The 27,620-nt window shown below is 29.2% G+C and overlaps 1 protein-coding gene across 1 annotated transcript; it reads left to right on the forward strand.

The window, feature by feature from the left end:
- Nucleotides 1-1,334: 1,334 nt before the first annotated feature.
- Nucleotides 1,335-26,663, forward strand: Mettl14 (methyltransferase like 14). Its single transcript, XM_016064150.3, has 10 exons — nt 1,335-1,521; nt 3,185-3,273; nt 6,874-6,949; nt 10,192-10,260; nt 11,038-11,125; nt 11,271-11,361; nt 13,294-13,432; nt 19,494-19,586; nt 23,386-23,502; nt 25,818-26,663. Exons 1-10 carry the CDS (start codon nt 1,456-1,458, stop codon nt 26,283-26,285), a joined length of 1,296 nt encoding a protein of 431 aa, XP_015919636.1. The 5' UTR covers nt 1,335-1,455; the 3' UTR covers nt 26,286-26,663.
- Nucleotides 26,664-27,620: the final 957 nt, after the last annotated feature.

Here is a 27,620-nt window from a genome sequence, read left to right on the forward strand (position 1 = left end):
GGGGTAGAAGATTATGGGTTAGAGTCCCCTCACCGCCAGGTTTAATGTGGGAGGTTTTCGTCGTTTTCCTCACCGTGTAATGCAATTGCGGATTAATTCCATCAAAAAGTCCTCCCCGTACGAAAATGTCACCCAATATTTGATACAGGAGTTCCCTTGTCTTCGGGATTGGGTTCAAAATTACAAGGCTATGGAGGAGAACATTAGTAGTCGTAAACTCAAAATTGGGTTGACTATTCAACGACGGTAATAAAATAAAGTACAATCTGTTTAGGTCACAAATGCCTCTAAGTTCCCATAATAAAACAATACCTCTGCTATGGGAATGTTTGTTGATTAGAGATTGATTGTGCTCTGTTTCATGTCAAATTATGATCTGCGGATGGATGGTGAGTGAATCTGTATCCCCGTAAAGCGAGATGTGACGTATGTATGTTGTCTCTGGATCCTCTTCAAGGGTGTTTCCCAGACAGTCACAAATAGCCCACTGTGCAGCTCTAGTGCGATGTACATAAAAGAAAGAGAAAAGAAACCTCCCGAAAGTACATAAATATGTGAAAAGAAGAAAAAAAATGAAGGTTAATGGTTTTAAAGAATCTTTCAGATGTTATGAATCTTTCAGAGTTACAATTCTAGAACGCCTGAGAGAATAATTACTTGTGCTTTGGGAGATGATGAGAAAGAGAAAAAATCATATAGATCATGGACAAATAGAATTACTATACTAATTTGAAATGTATTGCATAATTTTCTAAGTTGATGATCATGTTTTTAAATATCAGATTGAATAAAGAAATTCTGGGGGTAATTTATTGGCTTTATTTATATGCTCAGCAGAATTTTCCTCAAATAGTTATTATTTGATAATGAGACAAAGGCACAAAGGACATAATTATCTTCTCGTTTATTTAAATAAAATATTAATTTAAGAGACTGCAGTGATCAGTTGCAGTGAATTCAGAGTTTAATGGTGGCACAAAAGTCGTAATCAGCTGTTCTGTGCCAAACATAAATGACTTTGGATTCATTGAATCAATTTCCCTTCTCTTATTTGTGAAATCATTCCATACACCATAAATTATTTTTGTTGAATCAAGAAGTTCAATAATTTAGTATGTTGACATTGGACTTTCCTCTTAACCCAAAATATTGATTTTTAAAGCTTGATATTCATGTTTTTAAGTAATTTAATGGATTTCTGGCATACCGATTTCAAATTCAAGAAATGTTTCGCACTAACATTAATGCGAATTGATAAAGCGTTAACAATAGCTTAATATGCTTTTGTGAGAATAAGCCTTAAATACCATCAACCTTGAATCTTCAATCACCTAGAAATAGGCAACAAGAAACTTTAAGTTAATACACCGCCGGTAAACTGGTGTTTGCGATTTATGTTGATGTAAATAATTTGAAAAGTTCTTCATCTTATTTAACTTTTTACTAAAAAAAATTATGGGGGACACATTAAAAAAATTAAAGGAAAGATCTCAAAAAAGACGTGAACTGTTAGCTCAACAGGTATGATTGTTCTCAATAATATCGCATTGCACAAAAATATTTAGATGGTTGTAGTAGTTAAAATGTAGTTAATTTCTATTATGAACTTTTTTTTTTTAATATCCTTAAAATATCTTTTACAAAAAGTGTCTAATCAAAATCTCCTAATAAATGTAGCAGGAGGGGGAATGCTTGTTGTTGTAAGAGATGTGTTTCATATAGATTTCAATAGATTTCATTTTCAGTTTAATAAAGGGAATGTTCTCATAAAATTAAATGTTTTCCATCGTATTCGTATCAACTATTTTTTCTGTTTAATTTCACACTGCCACTAATGTCCCTAAGATATCCAAATACATCTATAAAGTATTCATTCAGTTGAGCAGATCACCGAAGTCAAGCATCACTGGCTACTGTCAGTGTGCGGGTGGGTGACCACTTGGATCAGTCTGCGTAGGGACCGAGGGTGTGCGGTATTGGTCCTCGTTAAACTGTGCTACCGTAAAGTGCTCGACTTCGCGCGCAGGTCGTCGGGCTACCGAAGCGGGGGTGCCATCCCTTCCGCAGAGGATCAAAATTGTGATGGCATGTCTTCGGATCATCCTCCGGGATGTTTCCCAGACCGTCGCCAATAGCCCATTGTGCAGCTCTAGTGCGACGTAAAGTAACAACAGCAACAGCATCATTCAGTTGATGTTTTAGATATTCTTGATATTCTACATCTGGATATTTTGGACGTCACTTAGATATCGATTCCTGATTATGTTAACTGTTATTGAGGAAATGCCATAGCTCTATTCTTATACTTTAATTAATTTAAGAAAAAGATTGTGGTTTGCCAGACCTAACTACAAATTTCACACTTTGAGTTTCCATGTCTTTGCCCTATTACCCTTGCATTTTTTTCTCAGTCTATACTTAATAAAATTAACCTCTCCAATTATTTCCTGTATAAATCTTTATTTTAGAACAAAAATGAGATGGTTTTTAACTTGTCTATCACATAAAATGTTGACCTTTCTCAATGTTGGATGATCTTGATCGTTATCAAACTGTCTTTTACCGTTGAACTTGGATGATTTCCCTTTTCTATAAGATATAATTTTTAATCTGTTAGCTTTCCTCATCACATAATTTGTGGTTTGTATACCTTCTTATTAATTTGTATAGTTTTAGCTCTTCTGAGAGGGAATGTTCACGATACCTTCATTTTTGCACTAATCAACAATTCTATACGCAAATGAAATTTTTGTCTAATTGACATGGATCTTTGTCTTCAAAATTTTGAATTTATTGCAGAGAGTGGAGGAAAAAAAAAAGGAGTTTAGTTAAAAACTGAAAATAACTATAAACAGAAAACTTGTTAAGAATTTCATCAAGTAGTACTAAAAATATCATATCACAAAGTGAATTGATCACAGAATTTAAGTTTTTTTTAAAAAGAAAAATGTGATATCTGTGAGATTTTATTTTTTCTTAACATTTAAAATAGATATAATATGCGTACTTATTTATTTAAAAGTTAACTAAACATATCTTAATGTATGACAGTAAATTAAATCTAAAGGTGATTTAAAGAATTTTTTAATATATAAAGATATTTTTAATTTCTGAGTGGATGTTCACATCATATGAATTCACATAATACCTATGTTCACATCATGTGATTTTTTTTTCTTTTTAGCTTGGGGCAGGAAGCACTGACAATTTGAGTTCTATATTAGGAAATCAGGCTGATAGACTTGCAAGCTCTTCGAACAAAAAGCTTAAGAGGTTTGCTAAAGTTTATATTCAATGTTAGTGTCAATATTTGTCATAATCTTATTTTTAAAAATAAAATTTAGTTGTTTTCAACTATATACATTTTGGTAAATAATTAAAATAAATAACATTTTATTAAATTTCCTTTATTTAACTTTTATTTATTTTTTTCAATTTTAATTCAAATTTTTGCCCCCATGGCAGAATTGTGGCAATATTCTCACCGAATGTTAGAGTTTTTGCAAAAGATTCCTCCTTTAGGAAAATTTTTTTTCTTGTTTTTTTCTTTTCTTTTCTGAAGAATTATATTCAAAAGATGCCTTTCTGACACATCAGAGAAAAGAAATGTTCATGATTTTTCTATTCTCATAAGAAAATAATGAAAAACAAAGAATGTTGAATTAAAAAATGTTTGAAAGATTTTTTTAACTCCAGAATTATATTCAAAAAATGATTTTCTCATGCATTAGTAGGAAGAGAAATGCTCATGATTTTCCAATCTTCTTTAAGAACAATCAAAACTGAATGAAGAATATAATGAAGTAAAAAATTATGGTTTTCTTTTCTGCAGAATTAGTTGTAAAAGGTGCCTTTCTTGCTCATTGAACAGGAAAGAAATGCTTGTGATTTTTCAATTCTTATTTTTGAAATAAAAATTTGATAATGACTGACTTCAGCTAGAATTTGAATTAGATAATGTATTTCGGATTTATATATATATTTTTAAATCCGAAAATTTGAGTGATAGTTTGCTTTGCTCTAAAAATCGTATTCTTTCTTTCTTTTTTTTTTTTTTCTTTCAAGAACACTGTATGTTACATGATGTAATTTTACTGTGAGTGGGGATATTGTTACAAGTTCTGATTAGTAGCAAAATAATGTCCCTCTTTTTTTTCTTGGTTGAAATAAAATAGTTTCAACATTTTTAATATACTAAACTAAACTCAGTGGCGCGGCAGCCCATAGTGGGCCAAGGCCTACTGTGACCATCTCAGTTTTTTTGACCTTGGGCTCTGGGGTGCAGGAGCAGATGTTCCGGTCAGGTGGTCAGCCGAACGTGGAATTCTTTAATATATTATTCACATAAAAATTTTAAATCACTCGTTTGAATTTTTATTGCTCACAACTCATGCCGATTCCATCGTAAATATGTTGTGTTTTGATCATATTTTTGGCAGTTATTGCTACGAATTTTCAAATTTTAAAAAAAAAGACATCCTGGTGTTTTTTTATACAATTTTATTACTTGCAAAACTCAAATAAATTGTTTGATTATTTCCGTTTAATAGGGAGATTTCATCATTCTTTTCAGCATCTTTTTTTCTTACTTTTTAATGCTAGTGCTACCAAATTTCACGAGGTTTTTTAAATTCCGATTATTTCTCAGCTGATATTCTTTCTTCACATAAAATGTGAATCGCGCATTTAAATAATCACTTTATGACATGCTCAATTTGCCGAATGTATCGTAAATTTATGTAGCGTTTTGATTCTATTTTTGGCAGATATTGATTTTCACATGGTTTTTAATATCATGATATATTTTTGACAATAAAGGAAATTCAAATCACGTATTTGAATATTTAATTTTTAAAGTAATGATTCTATCGATTTTTTGGCAGTTATTGCTAATGATTTACACAGTTTTTGAAAACCAATATTTTTAATACTATACTAATACTATTTAGTACAACAGCTGGGTCCAATGAAACACGCATTTTGTAACCTTTATTTGAAGAGTCGGATTCACATGATCTTGCCGTCTATCTTTTTTTTATAGTTACCGTTACGGATTTCACTATTACAGTAAATAAAAAGGAAACAATTCGTGTGTTTTTTGCCCTACAAAATACAAGAATATCACCCATAATATTAGAATGAGAAAATATTACATATTAAATTAAAAAATTATGTAAAATTTTATTTTATCTAAATAGATTATTTTTTTTCTGTGAACACAATGCTTCTGTTACTTTAAATTGGAAATATTTGTTATTGTTAATAGTATGTTGCAGAAATATATTAGTGCTAGAGAGGTTTGTTGCAGGAAGCACGAAAAATTCTGTTTTAAAATTATTATAATATACAATTTTAAAATTATTTTCAGTGCTTACTTTATTATGCTTGAGAGTTTGTCAAATAGCAGAATATATTTAATGCTTATACACATCTGTGTTATACTATAATAATTAACTGAAGTATTTAGATTTGAATTTAATAATATATATATATATATATATATATATATATATATATATATATATATATATATATATATATATATATATATATATATATATATATATATATATATCTTATAGCTAGTTATTCATATCTGTCTCATTGTCTATGAGGCATTGATATTTCGTCATCTACAAATGTTTGGCCTTAATATCATTGTATAAGTAGATCCCTGATTTTCATAAAATTTTGAGGATTTGAATATTCAACATATATACCGTGATATATGGTATCAACAAATTTAATTTTAATTTTTACTAAAGGGAAAGAGAGGGTAAGGAGGAATCTAGAGGAATGTTGGAAAGGGCTCAGTTATTTTAACTCTAATAGATATTTTTGTTTGTTTTTCCCATATGATAATACTGCGCCACTAGTATTACAAATCCTATTACAGAAGTAAATGGTTCAGTTAATGTGTGTCATTTTTATTTGAACAAGGTGTATTTTAGCCTTGTTAAATAATTTTTTGACCTCTAATTACTTTTTTAGAACACAACAGAAAATATAATTTTTTTACAAAATTAGATCTCTAATTTTATAATTACTTGCAGCTATTTAAGTTTATATGATAAAGGGAGAAATAATTGTGATGGGGGAAAATAAGGTGGATTACATTGGTCCACTTAAAAACGGGGTAGTTGGACCATTTAAACTAATTATCAGTATAATTCTATAGATATTTTATAGAATTATACAATTATGTACTTTTAATAAAAATTGTTCAAATTTATATACATATATATCTATATTTTTTTTCAAAATAGAAAATTCTTTTAAATATTCTATTTAAAAAAATTTGATTTGCACAAATCTGAAATGAAGAATAACAAAATTGAAAAAAATAAAAGCTAATTAACATTTCATAAAAAGTACTTAAAAATCTCTAAATTTTTCTTGTCTAAAGTTATGCATTTTATTAATTTTATTAACACTACTCTAAACTAATATTATTATTCTTAATAAAATTTGTCACAAATGTTACTTCACTTTTTGTTAAACTAGAATAAATTTAAAATATAGTTCTGAAGATGATGAGGCAAATGAAGCAAAATATTTTGTATAATTCTGTAAGCATTTTAAGCAAAATATTTTGTATAATTCTGTAATCCATTTTTGTATTCCTACAATCTAAATAATCAATAAAAATTTGTGTGAAGAACTTTTGTACTATTAAATATTCATTTTTGATGATCTGTTTATCAAAATAATCTTTCATAATAACTTTGTTCAATTTAGTATAATCTTTTATTATAACTTTGTTCAATTTAGTATAATCTTTTATTATAACTTTGTTCAATTTAGTATAATCTTTCATAATAACTTTGTTCAATTTAGTATAATCTTTCAAATAATGATTTTTCTTACCCATAGTGATCCTGAAAAGGAATTAGTTTCTGAGAATGTAACAGAGGAAACCGACATTGAAAATAAGTCTCCTGATGCTTTGGTAATGATTTTATAATTTATTTATTAAAATGTTTTCATTAAAATTTTTATTTATTGAAGTTTTAACATTTAAATACAGTGAATTCGCGATAACTCGAATCTGATAGGACTGACGAAAAACTTCGACATATCGGAAGTTCGATTTACCGTTAGTTTCGGTTTTGGACTTTCAAAATATTGTCGGATTATTTAATTAATGCTTATTAATTATAAATCTTCTAAATGCTTACAATATTTAAGATCATTTTTCTGACAAGCCATTTACGATAAGACTGTTTGAAGCACTTTATGATACCCTGGTCCATCGGCTGCAACTTTGCTGTTGTGTTTGGCGGGAGAAACTGCAAGTTTACTGCTTTCAAATTAGGTTGATCACTATGTGCTGTGCATTTATCCATAAAGAGTATCACTTTTCTTTTTTTAGCGAAAAATTATTTTAATTTAGCGAAATAGTCTTCAAATAAAAGTGATGTCATCCAAAACTTTTTGTTAGACTTGTAATCCAAAGGATACGTTTTTACATTCTTGAAACATCGGGGATTTCGGTATTTTCCGATAACAACTAAGGGCAATTTCTCTGTCCCAGACGCATTTCCTCCAACTAGGACAGTCAAACGTTCCTTGCTCATTTTACCCCCTGAGTAGTTTTCATCCTTAAACATCCTAGTCTTATTTGGAAGACATTTAAAAAGTAAACCCATTTCATCAATATTGAAAACATCATTTTTAATTGTATCCTTTAAGTAAATTTGGTAACGTTTCGTTTAACCATTGTTCACATACTTCAAGAGGGACAACTTTAGCTTCTCCATGAAGAGTGCGAAAAACATCGTGTGTGTGTTGCAAAGGAAGGGGCAAGATATCAGCTCCTAGGTTGTTTTTTTTTTCTGCTTTAAAAGATCCAAAAAAAATCGAGTTAAAGGGAGTAAAATTCGAGTAATCGAGAACAATTAACGTGAAATTGAAGATAAAAGGGTCGGGACCTCATAAAAAAATCGAGTTATAGTAATATTCGAGTTATCGTACTTCGAGTTATAGCGAATTGACTGTATTGTTGAATTAGTTCCTTGAAATTTTGATTGTATTCCAAGTTTTATATATTATCCTACTTTGTCTCATAGGAGCAGGACATGTGATTTTTTTGTGCTTTTTGTTGAATGTCTTGTGCATCAAGACCATTGGTTTGCAGACTTCCGCAAATCAAACTTATAATCCAATAAAATTTTCAGAGAATTCTGCAATTTAAATTTTCAAACCTTTTGCTAAATCTTGTTAATAAGATGTGTACATATATATGATTTTTCCACTAACAGTTTAAAATTTCCTAATTTGATTGTTATGGTTTGGCGGGTTTTCTCTATTTTGAATATTTAGAATTGCGCCGGAATCCACTACTATGGCAATTTACATTCACACAATTTTAATTTTGAATATTGATTTTCATATTTAACTAAAAATGTATTTTTTAAAACCAATATTGTCATTCCTATTCACATGCTTGTAATATCAAATATCAATTTTTATATTTATGTGTGTGTGATTTAAGAGCTATGCATTGTGATTTGTATTGACACAATCTAAAAATTGTGTTACGCAATTTGTATTCACGCAAATTAAAAATCCTACATCACAATTCGTATAAATGTTTACTTTATATTATCTTTCAGAGTTTGATATATTGTCGAAACAAACAACGAGTATTGGATTCCATCTGATGAGTGTAAATAAAGTTCATGTTATTTCCCTTTTAGTTTGCCTTTTTAGGCTAATATGGGTATCAACCACCACCATCAGATGCCTCAGTGTTTCTTCATTCCCCCCCCCCTCGTTTTCATCAGCTTTAAAGCTTTAACATTGTTTGTTTGCCACATTCAGTTTACATTATGTCATTTCTGGTTAGCGCACTATGGCCAATTTAATCTCTTGCAGTAAAACTCTACATTGAGTCCCATTCACTGCATGTTATGCTTTAAATTAATTATTTCAGATTTTGTTGTGTGCTTATTAAATATTAGGTATTTATTAAACACGGAATTACTGTGTTGACAACTTACAGTTTTACTATTCTTTCTTAGAATTCTTAATTTTGTACATGGACTATGCCAAAACATTTGTTGGTCTGAACTTTTTCTTTTAATATTTAGTATTCAAATATGGGTTTTATGTGAGCATTTATTCGTAAAAAAAAAAATTGAAGCTAAGTTGAGAACTACAATAAAAAGATAAAATATAGATAAAATTGGTAATTTGATATTTAGTTTATTATTTTTACTAATGATAATATTTATTGACTATTGAACAATGAAAAATATGAGGAACATGTCAAACTGAATTAATTCTTGTAAGTTTTTGAAAACACATTAAATAATTGATCTCGTTGTGATATTTAATATTGTACCAAATAATTATATATTTTTTTTATCAAATATTCAGTTTTCTGTTTCGTTCAGGGCAGTGATGGGTCATAACTTTAAAATTTTTTTTAAACATCTATTTTTGATGTTAGAAACTTTTTTTTGTGCTTGCAACTGTATTAAATACCGTATATGTTCTTAATGCAACATGTTATACAATATGTGAAATATTGTATATTAAATACCTTACATATTAAATTTTATATAAAAAAATATTCAAAACTTGATTCAAATATTAATTGTCTTTTTAATTACAAGTAATTATAGATATTCACTGAGCACCAACTTCTGTTTTTAATAATTTCAATATTTTAAACTTGTTGATATAATGACGTTTCGAACAAATGTTACAGAATATGAAATGTGTTTTTAAATGCTACTCTAAATAAATATTTTTTAAATTATTTAAAAATTGTTATTTATATAGATTAAAAAAAAACATTAATTAAAAGTTTAAGTGCTTAAAATTTGATATGTAGCAAAGTCTCTTCTTTCAGAAAACTTGCATATAATTTCATATGATATTTTATTTAGATGTTATTTGTGAACAATTTTTTTTTCTTATTCTTTTTTTTAATTGGAGCAGAAATAATATTTAATTATGTATAGTGCAAAAGTTTTAATTTATGCCTGCTTATTTAAAAAAAAAAACTTTTTATTAAACTTGATAAGAATATATTTCATACATACAACTGTATAACAGAAAATAAGAAAATTGATGACTAAAATCAATAATTATTAGTGTTTTTATGGTTTAATTTTAGTATGTATTCCTTAAACTGAATTGTGTGTTTTAAATAAAAAATAGAAGTTTTATTTTATTTATTAGAATCCTCCTAGTGAAACAGATGATGTGTCTGAAGTAAGAACATATACAGATTCTAGTACGTTTTTGAAGGTAAGTGTTAATGCAATATTTTCTGTATTATTATTACTGTAGGTTTTAATGTTTTCTTTTAATGTTAATTTTCTTTTAATATTAGAGATATGAAAAGAAATATTTTGTTCGTTGAATGTAATTTAATAGTTCTAAAGTTACAGGCAATGATTCTTGGTTTCTAATTCATTTTCGCCTTTGAAACGGAAATGCATCTATGAATATGGATTTACAATCATAAATTTATCTTATTTAAAGAAAATGTTATATTTTTAATTGTATTGTCATAATTCTTGTTTCATATCAAAATATTTCTTTGTATCTATAAATGTGTAATACAATTTTCTTCCTTGTTTATTATTTTGAAATATATTATTATAATATTTTTTATTTGAAGGGCTTTTTTATGATTTGTAAGGCTTAATATATAGGTTCAGGTTTATTATTTTACTTTAGGCACAGTTTTTTGGTTGTGTAATATATATTTTTAAAAAATAATTTTAAAATTTGTTTTTGTTATAAAACGTGCTGTTTTTTTTAGATAAAAATAAATACATAAAAGATAAATTTAACTCATCAACAGTAACACACGTAACAGAATACAAAATTTTTGCATTTATATTAGCTAAATTTTAATTTAATTTCTTTTTTTAAAAAATGAGATAGCAAAAACACGATATAACTAAGTAAAAGCAAATAAAACTAACATTGGTGTATATACATGAGTATTTATGCCTATATTATAGTTACTTCAATTGTTTGAGAGATTTTGCTATTTTATTTAATCTATACTTTTAGGGTACACAAAGTGCCAATCCACACAATGACTACTGTCAACATTTTGTTGATACTGGACAAAGGCCACAAAATTTCATCAGAGATGTTGGTATGTCGAAATTTAAATTTTTTTTAATTGAATTAATTCTTATTTGTCCTGTTCATATTTCTATGTTAACATATAAATTGCTTATTTTTAAAAAAAATTTTACATTAATAAATTTTTTAAGCAATTTTTTTTTGTTTTGTTTTAGGCTTGGCAGATAGATTTGAAGAGTATCCTAAACTTAAGGAGCTTATTAGATTAAAAGATGATCTTATTGCCAAAACTGCAACACCACCAATGTAATCTTTTTATGCCTGATCATTCAATTACAGAAATGCATTTTTTTAAACAAAAAATTTTATGATTTAATTGTGTAATAATTATTATTTTGAAACAACAAATTAATTAAACACTGAGTGGCCAAATTATTATGACCACCCGTTCAGTACGCTGTTGGGCCACCTTTTGCGCGTATTACTGCCTTAATTCATCTGGGCATGGATTCTATGAGATGTTGGTAGGTGGTAGAAGGTATGCCAGACCATGCTCGCTGAACTGAACTTGCCAATTCCTGCAAATTTGATGGTACTGGATCCATCTGTCTGAGCGCCCGTTCAATTTCATCCCACAAAATCTCAATTGGATTGAGATTTAGGGATTGTGCTGGCCAACGAAGCAAGTTAAATTCTCCATCATGCTCTTCGAACCATCTGAGGACAATGCCAGCTTTATGACAAGGAGCGTTGTCCTGCTGGAAGTATCCATCCCCGCCAGAGTACACCATTGACATAAACGGATGTACTTAATCTGAGAGCGTTGTGGTACAGGAATTAAAGGACCCATACAATACCAAGAGAACATTCCCCATACCATAACGTTGCCACCACCAGCTTGAAGTGTCGTGGCAATGCAGTTGGGGTAAATAATTTCGTGCTGTTTTATCCATATTTTCATCCTGCCATCTGCGCGATGCATTTGAAACCGTGATTCATTGGACCACATGACCCTCTTCCAGTCATCTACTGTCCAATGTTTTTGCTCCTTTGCAAATTGGAGACGTCTGCGCTTATTTAAAGTAGACAGTAGAGGCTTACGAACAGGTCGTCTGCTTCCTTACTCTATACGGCGCAATGTGAGTCAAACAGTCCGTTCAGAGACGTTCACAGTTGCTCCTTGATTAAGATCACTTGCAATTTGTCGCACTGTTGCTCTCCTGTTGCGCTGCACAACCCTGACCAGCCTTCTCTCTGATCGAGCATTCAGTACACTGTGACGACCACAAGTCTGACGTTGAGACCCGGTTTCTTGCTTGATTGTCCATTCATTGTACACATAAACAACTGCTGCTCTAGAACACTTCACAAGAGCAGCCGTTTTGCTGATACTGGTTCCGACACTTCTCGCACCCACAATCATTCCACGTTGAAATTCAGTTAAATCACTTTTTTTCCCATATCTGAGCAAGCAACACAATATAACTGAGGACTCACTTGTCCAGCATTCCCGTGTTATAGTTATCTTGCCCTCTAACGGCAGCGCTGTGACGCAATAGCTCATTTGCATAAAACTCTGAGGTGGTCATAATAATTTGGCCACTCAGTGTATGTCCATAATAAGTACTACTCAATCTTTAACTGTTCAATAAGTTCATTTCAAATTACACTAGGTAAAATCTTTTATAATTTGTTAATGCAAAATTATCATATTTTTTATTAGAACTAAACATTTATTGAAAAGTTATAACGATTCAATTTTTAAGTAAAATTATCTGTAGGTGTAAAATTAATGATGGTAAAACTGTAGACTAAATTAAATAATGGTAAATAACTGTAGACTAATTTTTAAATAATGGTAAAACTGTAGACTAAATAAAATTATTTTGACTTATTAGCTTGTAACTGTTGAGAAGCAGTGAAAAGTTAATATTGATTTAATGATGCTTTATTATCAAAAGAGATTAAATGTCAATGGAGATTAAATACAAATGTATTTGTATTTAATATCTATTGACATTATTTAATCTTTATTATTATTCCAAGAGTTCTTTCAAAGTGTACAATATTGTTAAAAATCATATATTAAATGTAACTTATTTTTATATAATGAAATTAGTTTTGATTGCCTTGAATTTCAATATGCAAGTATTGGGAGTAGCAGGGTTCTAATGAATTTTCAATTTATTTATTATTCATCTCCTATTTTTTTAAATTAAGATTTTTTTTTATTTGTAGGTATCTGAAGTGTGATCTTGAAAATTTTGACTTTCGTGAACTTAATTGTAAGTTTGATGTAATTTTAGTAGAAGCACCTCTTGAAGAATATCAAAGAACTTATGGAATGACAAATATGAAATTTTGGACTTGGGAAGAAGTATGTATTGAAGTTTGTCCTTTTCCCTAAATAATATTTATTTAAATTGTATAGTGCCCAAATCTTACTTTTCTCTAAATCTTACTTTTGTATATATATATATTATTATTTGTATATATACAGTATGGGACCCCTAATCCGGCATCCGGAAATCCGGCAGGACCCAAAATTCGGCACTTAATCCAACCTATTTTTTTTTTCTAAAGAAATTTTTATTGATATGAGAAAAAAAAAGTCAGTCATATTCTCTTTTTATTTGGAATTTTTTCTCTTGAAGTAAGTAACTATATTTTATCTTTTAAAAAGAAAAAAAAGCATGAAAAAAAATCTGTGTCAAACAAAACATCTGTTTCTAAAGCAGTTTAAAATAAAGTTAAATTGAAAAGTAAAAACATCTGCATTTCCAATTAACAAAATAAAGAAATGCAAGTTGGAAGAAACTGATTAATCAATCTTGACAGCTGTGCAAGTGCTTTACTGGTTTGCCCCCACATTTGCCTCTCCTGTTTGACCATAAATTGGCCACACCCTGTTGACATTGAAACTACCAAGTGGTGTACAAAATGAATTCTATCCCTTTTGCTTTTTGTTTATTAGATTTATTTATCTTTTTATTTGTTATTAACTGTTACTTTTTTTAATTGCTAACTTTTTTTTTTATCCTCCTGAGTTGTTTGCTTCTTTTTTGTAGTTCTTCATTGTTAGTTTCTTAGCATTAATTGTTACTTTTTTACAGTTCCTTGTTAGCTTTCTTTCTTTTTTTTTTTTTTTTTTTTTTTTTTTTGCAAGGTGAGCGTCTTTTGTTAAAACAAAATGTTATGTAGAGAAAAAATGAGAACAGTGATCTCGCCTCAGAAGAAAAAACGATTATTTCTTTTTTGGAGGATTCGGATTATTTCATCTTGAATTATTTCTTCTTTGGGTTATTTCTCCTTGAATATATTATATAGATTATTATTTTTATTAATGAAATTTCTTAAGATGGGACAGTTTTAAACTCACCCCATCATAATCTACAATCGGAACTTAGCTAAATTTACTGGTTTTTCTGAAATTAACAGCATAATTGAATTATCGTAATATATGGGCGCCATATAGGAATTTCTGGAAGAGATCCGAAATTTGGCAAATTCCAAAGTACGGAATTCCGTCGGTCCCGTGAGTGCCGAATTTCGGGTCCTATACTGTATATATATTTGCATGAAGTTACTTTACAATTTTAAAAGTGCTTTAAAGTAATGCAATATAGTACTTAGAGTCGTGGCGGCTCAGGGGATAGAGCATTCGCTTTCCAATGAGGTGAACCAGGTTCAAATCCCACTATTGGCTGTTCCATTCAAATTCTACACCCGGCTTGCTCGGACCACAGTTCTGACGTAAAATATCCTCAGTGGTAGACGGGTCATGGATTAGAATTCTCTTGTTATCTTCTGATTAAAAAAAAAACTTAGTTCTGAGGAAATATTAGGAACCGAGAATTTTCTGCACTCCTGCTTATATGTAGATAAATATTTCCAATGAATCATGAATATGATATATTCCCTGATAAGTAAACTAATTATGATTTACAAAAACCGTAAATGTTTGTTTAAATGAGTTAATAATTTATTAAATTAATCAATTCAAGGGTTTATTTAAGTTACTATCAATATTTACTATAGTTAATAGAGTAAATTTCCTAATTACATATTATGTTATAATATATATATTAACTATTATGTTATAATAGTTAAGTAGGTCAACTTTCTAGTCTATACAGCTGAGCATCAATCGGAAGAACTGTTTCAAATTTCGGTTTTATTCATACAAAACTAAAAAATGAACTTGGAGTACAGACGGCTTCAGAACTATTTTTTGTAATCGCTATTTTGTAAACTATTTTGTTGTTTAGAGGAGAAGGTGTAAAAATGGGCACAGGTGTAAATATGGGCACCCCTCCTTAGTAGCTATGGGAGGTACTGAAGACTGGCGGCAAGGACTGTATATGGCGCCAGTTGCTAATATAAGATTGTACAGAGCAGTTGAAACCATTTTTTCAAGTAGTGTGGATGCAGCGTGAGTTATTGTGCAAATTGGTGCTTATTCTGGACTGCAAACTTTTGAGAGGTATTTGAAATCGTTTTCTTTTCAAGTACTTATGTTCAGTTAAAAATAATTTGACAGTATCCGGAAAGCGGAGATTTTAAGCTATTTTTTGAAGCACATGACATTTTTTTCTGGCATGAACATTTTTTTTCTGGCATGACAGTTAGAACCGTCAGTTGTCAAAAAATTGCCAACCCTGCCTAATTATGATATTTTTTAAAGTTCTTAAAATATTTTTTAAATGCTTCAAAAGTGCTTAAAAGGTGCTTATTTTTTGTTGAAAAATTTTGCTACGTACCTTGCAAGGTTAAAAAAGTATATTTTATCACAGAATTCAAACTACATGTTTTTACCAAGATTCTAACTAACTGAGTTATGATTGCAAGAAACATATTGCAAATTTACATGTTTGATGAGGGCTGACATCTATCTTAAAATAGACTAACTATCTCTAAACACATTACAATTAGTCTGGTAATGCCATCTGGTGTATAGATTGTTTCAGTCTTTTTTGGCACATAACTTTTGAACACTCTGGCCTGTAAATGCATACCCGGTAACAACCCCGGAATTTCCGGAGCATCTCCGGAAATTCCAGTGTACTCCGGGCACTCCGCAAAGATATACATTTTACCCGGAAAATAAACCCAGTAGCTAATTTTCACATTTTTCTTAAGATGACGTCACGTAATCCTATTCCCCGCCCCTTTCACGTCAGCTCCTTCTCCTCCCAATCGAGAACGGTATTTCTTTTCCCTGCGCTCTTGTGGTATAGTGCTGACGTCACCGAACCTGCAGAGCTAGAACTGGTCGAATGACGTCACCATTACATTAAAACTGTGGTGCGAGCCTGTCGTGTTTACTTTTTTCTGCTGCCGACGCTAGGCTTAGTTGAAGTTAGTTGCTGTTTGAAGATAAGATCATGGCTTCCAAAAAACATTCACAGATGTATAGAAAAGAATATTCTGTCGAATGGCCAGTTTTTTCTCGCTCGACTAAATCTATGAATCATGTATACTGTAATATTTGCAAATGCAATTTTTCTATCGCTCATGGAGGTCGGAATGACTGTTTACGGCATGTGGAGGGATCGCGCCATCGAGCGAATGGTGCCGCTTCTTCCTCCAGTAAAAGTATTAGAGATATGTTCTCTAGTTCCTCAAAAGAGAGCCAAAGTGTCATTAAAGCAGAAACTCTCTTCACCAATTTCATAGTTCAGCATAATTTACCTCTATCTGTTGCGGACCACGTAGGCCAGTTATTTAAAAGAATGTTCCCGGACTCTAACATAGCGGCCAAATTCAAATGCGCTAGGAAAAAAACGACAGAAATCTGCAAAAGTCTTGCAGAAACTACTCAAAATAATTTGTGCTCCATAATGAGGAATGGAAAGTTTTCTCTAGCGACAGACGGGAGCAATTCGTCTGGCGATAAGCTTTTTCCTCTGGTGGTAACATTCTTTGATGATACCAACGGTAGAATTAAGACTACCCTTTTCTCTCTTCCAAAATTGGATAAGGATGGTACCGGGGAAAACATTTTCATGCTCCTTGATAGTGTGTTGTCAAAAAATAGTGTACCCTGGGAACACTGCATCGCCTTTTGTGCAGACAATGCTTCAGTTATGCTTGGACAACATAAAGGAGTGGGGTCATTTATAAAGAAAAAGAATCCTAATGTCATCATTCATGGTTGTGCTTGCCACTTAATCCATTTAGCTGCTAAACATGCTACAAAAAAAAAATCAGTTTTGATGTAGAAAGTTTTTTGATAGATGTGTTCTACTATTTGAAGAAGAGTTCAAAGAGAATCCAGCTTTTAAAATTCTGTGAAGAACTATGTAATCTTGAAAACAGCAAGGTTCTTAAGTATGGGGCTACAAGGTGGCTATCAATGGGCAAAACCATTGATCGATTTTTAGAGAAATGGGATGCCTTAAAAATCTTTTTTTGTGAGGAAGAGAAGGGCTCTTCGGAAACTTTTAAAAAATTGAAGACTATTTTTGAGGATAAATCGACTCAACTCTACCTTTTCTTTTTACAGTCAGTCATCCCATTGTTTGAATCGTGCAATACGATGATGCAGCAGCAAGCTCCATTGATTCATAGATTTCAGAGAGAACTTATGAATTTATTTAGCAATATTTTGTCTCGATTCATAAAACCAGCATGCATAGCAAATGCAAGTTCTGTTTTTGAAGTCAATTTTAATAAATCAAAGAACCAAAAAGATGATTCTGAACTTGTGATAGGTGGCAAGACAAGACAATACATAAAAGATTCAGACCTTTCTTCAGAAGAAATGAGGCAGTTTTATTCGTCAATCAGAAAATTTTATACCGAAGCACTCTCTTATATTTAAAAAAAATTTCCCCTGACCACTGAAGTTTACAAGCACTGTGAAGTGGCTGATATAACCATTCGACATGAAGCTAAATTTGCTTCTTTGGACCATTTTTTGTCTCTGTTTTTTGTTTCAGAGGAAAAACGGAGTCAAATTGAGCAAGAGTTTGCTTTATACCAAATGGACAAACTAAATGAAGAGATTTTATCAGCCGAACGATGTGACACAGCTTGGACTCTTATATCGGGTTTAGTGGATATGAATGGTGCAAGGAAATATGAAGCATTGCCATCAATAATGCTGACCATACTCATTTTGCCTCACAGCAATGCTGCTTGTGAACGGGTGTTTTCTATAGTTAAAAAAAATTTAACTGATAGTAGGTCCAGCTTGGCTTTGCCAACCTTGGAGGCACTGCTAATAGAGAAGTGCAAAAGTTCCGAAACATGCTGCTATGATGCAGTGTTAACTGAACAAGACTTAATAAAAGCGAAAAAAGCTACTTATGTTTCTTTAACTGGCGAAAAAGTTTAAGTCTTTGATATAATTATGCATAATGATAACAATATAACGAGGAAAGTGTTCGTTTTATTAAAATTTATTTTTCATTTGCTTTATAATTATTTTGTCTACAATTCTTTCATAGTAATCTCATTGCATAATGTAAGTTTAAAAAATAATTATACTTTTTTTAAAATCATTAAAAAAGTGAATAATATAGTTAATTTTAATCATGATTTAATAATCTAAGATGGTCTATATATTTTTCAGTAACTAGTATTAATTTTCCATTTTCAATATTTTTCTATTAATTATACCCTTCTAAAGTAATGTATCTTTAAATTTATGCACAAAAATATGAATAAATTTGTTCCGAGTTACACTCCTGAAAAGACTCCCAAAACTCCTGATGTTTTTAATAATATCTCCTGAAATCCTTTTTACAAAGTTACCAGGTCTGTAAATGTCACGGGCATGAAAAATACAGTGTGAAACTGCATCCCGTCATTTTGACTCGAGAGAGAAGAAAAGGGTTTAAAAAAATTCATGTATTATATGCGGTTTTAAACTTACTCATATAAATATTGTAAAAGCATACTCATACAAATATTTTCATATAAATTATATTTGAAATCACATAATCTTTAAACTTATATTTAAATATTTAAACTCTCAGAATATTATCTTATAAATAATATTTAAAACTCATATAAATATTCAAAAACATGGAGAATTGAATTTATGTTCTATTTGTACAACTAATAATAACACATTCAGAGAAATCTGACTTTTCAAAACCCGCCTTGGCCTGCTTTTTTTTTATATGAATTTACAGTGTTCCAAGGAAATTTTATCTAATAATATATTTTCTATTTCATTGTCTAGTAACATTAGAGAAAAAGTCAGATTTTTTTGCAAACTCTTTTCCCTCATCTTGAAACAGGAATGAGTTAAACTGAGTTCTGAACTGTGGAATTTTTTATAAAATTTTCTTTGAACACTTCAGACCATTTCTTCATAAGCTCAGCAATTATTTTGTTTCATTGTTTAAATTTTTACACAGATATATTTCAATATTCAACTATGCTAAATATGAAGTTAGATGCTGATTATGCTATATATTTGCTTGCAGATTATGAAGTTAGAAATCGAAGAAGTTGCTGCTCCTAGGTCTTTTATTTTCCTGTGGTGTGGTTCATCTGATGGGTTAGATTTGGGACGACAAGTAAGTTTTGTTTTGTAATGCCATTTCGTTTTGGTAGAAATGAATTTCTATGTAAAATTATGCCCCTTCTCAGTATTTATTAATCTGTAGTTGTTGTGTAGAATATGTAGATAGATTTATTAAATAATGAAATACAATAATTATTACTAATATCTTAGAAATAGTCTAGATTTTCTTGATTAGCAGAACAATATGAAACTATATACAGTCAGACTTCTATTTAATGAACTTCCATTTTGCGAATTTCTCTATTTTGCGAATTTTTTCGAGGAACCAAGGACATTTTGGAAATTTCTTCGTAAAATAACTTCCAAGTAGCAAAGTGAATTTTCTATTTAATGAATTTTTCTTTGAGATCCTCTTTCCTTATTTCCCACTTCCCTATTTAACTTCCACTTTCCCTATTTAAAATCACTTGGCAGTTATAATTTTATGCAGCAAATAAATACAGTCAAAATTTTATGCATACATTTAGCTGTTTTTAGCTGAAAATGTATTGTAACACTGTATGTAACATGATAGTGTAACACTGGATAATGTTTTGCTCTTTTCTTGCTTTCAATGCAGCATTCTTTTATGGCTAAGATTTATAAAATAAATGGTAGAAACTACTTTAAAAGATAAAGGTGTATCAGTTGCTTTTTTAATTATGTCTAGTGTTTATGAATTTAAAACCTGTTTTGTGTTATTTAAGCATTTTAGAAGACAATTTTCTATTTAAAGAATTTTCCATATAACGAAATTATTATCGGGATTTAGCAACTTCGTTAAATAGAGGTTCGACTATATATAAGTTTTTTAAAGTAAATTTATTATGCATTTTGAATTTGTTACTTTTTTGTATTATTAAATAAATAAAAAAAAAATAACATTCCAATTAGGTTACCTTTCTAGTAAAAATAGCTTTCTTTTAAATAAATAAAACCATTTTATTTAACATAAATGCTTTATTTGTTTTATCGCTTTGTACAAATTATGTTTTTAAATTTCATGATTATAGTTTGTAACCTTTATGACAAGAACAGAACTAAAAGCTGTATTGTTTTAAATAAGCTGTATTTGCAGCAAATAAATACAGTCAAAATAGGCATTTATATAAAACAAATAATGGGGGGATATGAAATTGAATATTGCAAACTTGTCTTTTAACTTTTGTATTAGCATTTTTCTCCTTAGTATCTTCAATTCTTTTCTTTTGAGTACTTTTTTATTGCCCTCACTTTATTTTTATTTATTTTTTTACTTAATACTATTTTCCATAAAATGTTTTGAAAATAGTGCCTCCTGTGGATGTAAATGTCTATTTGGTTTTTTCTAGTAAAATCTGTAAACAAAATTACAAAAAAAAAAAGAGTATTCAGTTTCTCAGTTTTCATTCAGTTCAATTTTTTCTTGATCATTGTTGTCTTGAATTAAATGTTCATTCATTTCCAGTACTGTTTCAAGTTAATCAAGTTTTATTGTAGTATATCCAGGGGTTGTACAAAATTATGGAAATACTTCTATGGTAACACATTTTTCATATTTTTTCAGAAATGCTTAAAATATAACTTCTTAGAAGGGTTTATGTCATTACTTTTGTCATTCATGTGATTTCTCATACAAATCAATAAAGTTTAAAGCTTTCAGAGGTTTATGGGGCGGGCAATAAGAAAGTAACAAAATAAAGAGTATTTTTGAACACACTATGCAAAAAAATGTAACAATAAGCTTGTATATTATATTAAAAACTTTATTTGTCATATGCAATAATGGCACAAAATTTCGTAAACCTAGCTTAGATATTCAGGGATATGCAGAATTTTTTTTTAGAACCTCTTTTTTTTTTTTTTTTTGCCTTATGTTTTCTTAATATAAGTGCATTATGTTTTCTTAATATAAGTAAAAATATTCAATAAAATTTTTAGAATAATTTTTAACTAAAAGTAAAAACATTTTAAAATTTGAAAAAGATTCGTTAAAAATTGCACAAGATATGAACATTTAAAGTAATCCTTACTGCACACGTGGGGAAAACATTTAAAAAATTATTTTCAAAATTTTGTTTTGAGTCATATTTGGTAACTTGAGGAAAAAAATCCAATTTGAAAATCTAAGAAATTTAGGTAGGTTCTAACCATTTTCTAAGAAGAAGTTTTCATAAATTTGGAGAAAAAACTGATTGGTAAGGAATTTTCCTCGAATTTTATTTTTTACTATTCAACAAGATTTATTCAAAATGTCATCAATATTATATAGAACCATCCCCTATTAAAGCATGTTTTATTTCGCATGTTTCCTTTTCTTATACCATCACATTTTTTTTTCTTAGTAATTATTTTAGGGTATTATCATTTGTTATTAAATTTTGTTATATGACACAAAATGAAATTTGTGTGAAGCCTTTTATTTAGAGCTTTATTTTTTTTTCCTTTTAAAAAAAATACAAAGCCTACTTAAAAAATTCTTAGAAACTTTTTACATTTTCAAGATATTCAAGTGTTATTTCATAAGTTACCAAATACAATTAAGAGCAAAATTAATGCATGGAAAAAAATTTCCAATGTGTCCCACGCATGTGCTGTGTGAAATAACTACTTTAAATGCTCATATATTGAGGAATTTTGAAAGAATTTTTTTCTCCATATTTTGAAATTTTATTTTTGTTATTAATTAAAAATTACACCAGAAATTTTGTTTAATTTAATTGAATATTTCTACAATTATAGTAAGCTAAATTGCTAAATTTAGGAAATTTTGTGCAATTTATTATTGTATATAATGACCAAAGTAATTAAATAATTAACCCAAGGGCATAGGGTGTTCAAAAACATTCTTGTTCATAATTTATTGCCGGTTTCCAAGCCACTGAAAGCTTTATGTATGAGAAATCTCATGACCTAAGCATTTCTAAAGTTATAAAATTATTCACTACATATTTCTTGAGAACTATAAAAAATGAGTTAATTTAGAAGTGTTTTTGTTATTTTGCTTAATGTATGTTGGGAAAATACATATTTTATTCTTTGAATAAGTTTAAAAGAATTTTATGATCTCTTTCCGAAGAATTTATCTGTTTTATTTTGATATTAAAGAGTTCGTTCAAATCAATGACCATATTTTAAATATTTATGTTTTTGTGCCTATTGTACTTATTACAGTAAGTAAATCACAAAATTAAAGAAACGTATAAAAAAAATTTCCGGATGCAAACATTCAATGTGTGATTCTTTTGTTATAAGACAAGCATTTCATGTGTAATCAAGCTCGTTTCATACTGTCAATGGTTTCCAAAGCTGCATAAATGGGGATTCAAAAACTCTCGTCTTAGAACATGCAGGTAACTGAGGTTTACCTTAACTGTGGTAAACCTCCAAGGCAGAATGCATTTGGAAACATTGACATTGTGAAACTACAAAAAGCAGTGCACGGACTTATTATTACAGATTAGATGTTTTTACACGTTGAACCCTGTCACTGAAAACAAAATTAAATATTTTTATTAATTTCTGTTTTCAGTTATCGTAGAATGTGTAATAGTTTCAAAAATAGAAATATTTAAAACCCAATCATTAATTTGTGCTACTCTTGTTCAATAAACTATGAGTAGATACTTAAAAGAGGTAATTTTTTAAACCATTTCATTGAATATTAGCATACTAATAGTTATTTAGCCATCTAATTTCATGGATTGTCATCAGTTTATTGTAGTTACATTTTACTTGATTAAGTTCCCTTATTATTTTTAAATCAAAAAAATGTAAATATTGTTTTCTGTTTTTTTTTTTTTTTTTTTTTTTTTTTTAAAATATTTTTGTAGTGTTTAAGGAAGTGGGGTTTTCGTAGATGTGAAGATATCTGCTGGATTAAAACTAATATAAATAATCCTGGCCATTCGAAGAATTTGGAGCCTCGAGCTATATTTCAGAGAACTAAAGTATGCATTTAAATTTTTTTGCTTTAGCTTGCTTTGTAAAATTGATTATGTTTTTCAATAACTTTAATTTATTAGTAATTCTTTTAGCAATTGCGTATAAGTTGAAGTATGAATGTTTAAGTATGAATTGTTTATTGTGTTTTCTTTATTTTGGTCTTTGTTTTATTTTTCTTACTAGTGGAATTTTTTTTTAAAATTTTATTTTAATATTAATTTTGAAAAGACTTTTAAGAAAATCATTATTTATTGTAATACAATATATGTTCTTTAGTACGACCCTTCATTGGAGAGTCTTTTTTATTATAGCAACTCATGTATTAAGTCTTGTTTATTATTACACAGGCACTATGTTGTTTTTATCCCTGTTGCAGAATTTTTTCAGTCTTTCAGGAATTTTTTCCCTAGCACTAATATTTTGCTTCATGATACATCTAATTATAACAATTACTAATTTAAAGTAAGAGAAACATTGTGTAAGAAATTATAGAATAAAAATGTATAAAATTTTTTTATGCAATGTTTATATTAAAAAAATTGATGTGGTTCTTTTTTTAGCATTTTTCGGATTATCCACAAATTTGCTCGTCCGCGCTTCGTGAGCCACTTAATTTTGCAGATAATATGGAGTTTAGTATATTTCTTAGCATCAAACATCATATTTATTAAATTTGTTAACGTTTTTATTTCGTTTTATTTTATATTAAAAAAGAAACTTTTTTTTAAAAGTTGTGTTTTTTATTTTTAAATTCTTTTTTCTTACAAAAAATTAAGAAAATATTAGTGTATGTAATTCAGTTATTATCAATAATTGCTGTTTAATATTTTTAATAAATGGATTAATTAAAGGATGTAAGTGCCTTGGCTTGTTTATCTTACTGTAATGTTTTTATTATTTTTTTATGGTTAAGTGCCACTGCCTGGTATATTCTGATTTTTTTTAAAAGTTAAGTCTTACTGCCCAAGACTTGTTTTTTTTTAAAGGTTAAGTGTCATAGCCCTATACTGTTTTTCTTTAAAGTGCTCAAATCGCAAATTAAAGTACACATTAAATTAAAGTGAAATTTGTGTTTAATAAAAAACAGTCTTGTCAACTCTGTAGCATTTTGTAACAAATTTTAAAAAAACTTTTTTTTTCTATTTTATTCTTTTACAAGGTTATAAACTAGTATCTGAAACGAATATTGCATTTTGCAATTGGAATTATCAATTTTAAAGAACTGTAAAAATATTTATATAGTTTATAATTATATTCAGGGATAAGTTTTCTTCTGCTTTTCTACGGAATTGTGTTTTTTATTTATTTATTTATTTTTTAAAAATTTTATTTTATTGTTTTTTTTTATGAATTTAATAAAAAGAAATATAAACCCTTTTTAAAAAGGGTCATTTTTTTGAACCCCTGAAAAAAAAAAAATTATTAAAAATTTACGCCAATTAAAAACGTAAAGCTTTTTTCTACTTATGTAAATGTGATTCAAAATCACAAATCAAGATTTGTATTTTCACGATTTATAAATACCCATCATTTGTATTTACATGATCTAAAATTATGCATGGTTATCTGTATTCACATGATTTAAAATGACGTGGAGATTCATATTAACGTGATTTTAAAATCTTTCTCCAAGGTTTTTATTTCCAAGATTTGGTTTAAAAAGCACACAACAAATTTTGCAATCATACATAAAAAATTCGTGCATGGCTATTTTTAATTGAATTGTTGATAATATTCTGTGGATGCTTTCTACTTAGACTTTTTTTCTTCTTGAAATTTCAGATGTTTTTCAAATATTTAAGATTGTTTTTGCACAGAACATTTTTGGGTTCTCTTTTTCAGCTTTTTTTATTTCCCCCCCCCCCAAATTTATCCCTGTAACCTTCAAAATACGCATTTACTCGCAATAAAATGGATGTGTTTTTATTCCTTTTTTGCACAAAAAAATAACCCCTGAAGGTTAAACATAGCTGGTTAACAAATGGAAGATGTCCTTACAGAGCCACATCTTCCATAACACATAACAGGTTTCCATGATGCTTGTAGTTAACTTGGCAATCTACCCTCATAACATCGCCGAAAATCTTGGTGGCCATATTTACAAAGGTAGCTAAACTAAAATCTTTCCTATTGCATTGTGAGAGCAAGTTCTGGCAGGTTATATAATCTCTTACAGTTATGACCATTTGTTTTCTAACTCTCTTAATACATGTATATTTTTTGCAAAGTATGTATGTGCTAAGGTGTTATAAAATATAAAAATGATTATTTTACTGTAAAATTTCTTTTACTTTAAAAACATACGAAATTATTTTTTTAGGAACATTGCCTGATGGGCATTAAGGGTACCGTAAGAAGAAGTACTGATGGCGATTTCATACACGCCAACATAGATATTGACCTCATAATCTCTGAAGAACCTGAATATGGAAGTATTGCTAAGCCTGAAGAAATTTTCCACATCATTGAACACTTTTGCTTGGGTAGAAGACGTCTACACGTGTTCGGGCGTGACGTAACCGTTCGACCCGGATGGCTGAGTATCGGACCTGCGTTGACGAACAGCAATTTCAATGCTGAAACGTACAGTTCGTATTTCAACAAATCACCCGAAGACTATCTTACTGGCTGTACTGAAAGAATTGAAGCTCTTCGTCCTAAATCACCTCCCCCAAAATCTAAAGGAGGAGGTGGTCCTGGTGCATCTAATAGGGGAGGAAATTCTCGAGGTAATTCACGAGGTAGGATTGGGAATCGCGGAAGAGGAGCTCATAGGGGACGGCAGTAATTTAATTCATAGAACAAATTCATGTTTTTTTTTAAAAAAAAATATTGATTATAATCGTCTACAGTCATCTGTACTAACAGTTATCTGTATTCAAGTATCTACATTAATGTTTTTAATGGAATATTAATGATAAGCATCTGCATGGATGTATACCAACTCCTTGATAAATTTGATTTAATAAAAAACACAAAGTTTTTTGCATGGTTGGTGCAGTACTAGATTTATAAAGACTTGTAATGTAGTTGTCTATGAGTTATTTTTTACCCATATTATCTTAAATAAAATGTATTTTAATTAAGATTTATTTTTAATGTATTTTTGAATGATTTTTACTTATATCAACTAAAATAAAATGTATTTTATTCATTTTGATATAAATTAGTCCTACTCTGTATTTATCTTTTAACCAAGACATTTGAGTGAAACATTTAGGTACAGAGTAGTTTTAATTATAGAATAAGCGTCATGTTTTAAATGAATTTTAAAATATTTTGTCACAGAAATACTTGACTATTAGTCAAGGAGACTATTACTTGACTATTAGTCAAGTACTTCTATAATTTGAAAATCACACAGTGCAGTCCATATTTGTGTGATTTTAAAAATCATGCATCGTGATCCACATTTGAGTGAGTTATAAAATCACATCATGATCGATATTCGTGATCGACCGATATTCGTGATCGACCGATATTCGTGATCGATATTCATGATCGATATTAAAAGTCACGCATCGCGATTTGTATTACATGATTTAAAAATCACACATCGAGATCTGTATTCGTGCATTTTAAAAATCATACATCGTGATCCACATTTGTGCAATTTAAAAATGACATATTGTGATCCGCATTCGTGCAATTCAAAAATCACGCATCGTAATCTGTATTTGCGTGATTTAATAATCACACATTGTGATTTGCATTGGAATGATTTAAAAATCACTTATCGTGATAAAAATCACCCAGTGTGAGTCCTAATGAGACTATTTGTATTAAAAAAATAGTTGTGACTTTGCAAATGTGTAAAATAACTTTTAAATCGTCCATGGTATCTTATTTTTTCCGGTAAAATTTTATCTGAAATGAAATATTTTTTAGCTCCCATTTTAAGAAAATTTTTTTATTGCAAAGTGTGCAGCACGGTTTAAAAAAGTACCATACATTCAGTTCATAAAAAAATAGGTACTGCAATTCAAATTCGTGAAATAGATTTTTTAGAAGTCCATTAAGTGTTGCATTGACATTTGATTTTTATCTAAATGATAACATTTTTGACTGCAATATTCAGAAATAACCTAATAATAATGCAAGGTTTTTGTCACCTACGATGGAA

Source organism: Parasteatoda tepidariorum, chromosome 4, assembly GCF_982258835.1.
Source record: "Parasteatoda tepidariorum strain Cologne lab strain chromosome 4, Ptep-v5.0, whole genome shotgun sequence".
Lineage (NCBI taxonomy): Eukaryota > Metazoa > Arthropoda > Arachnida > Araneae > Theridiidae > Parasteatoda > Parasteatoda tepidariorum.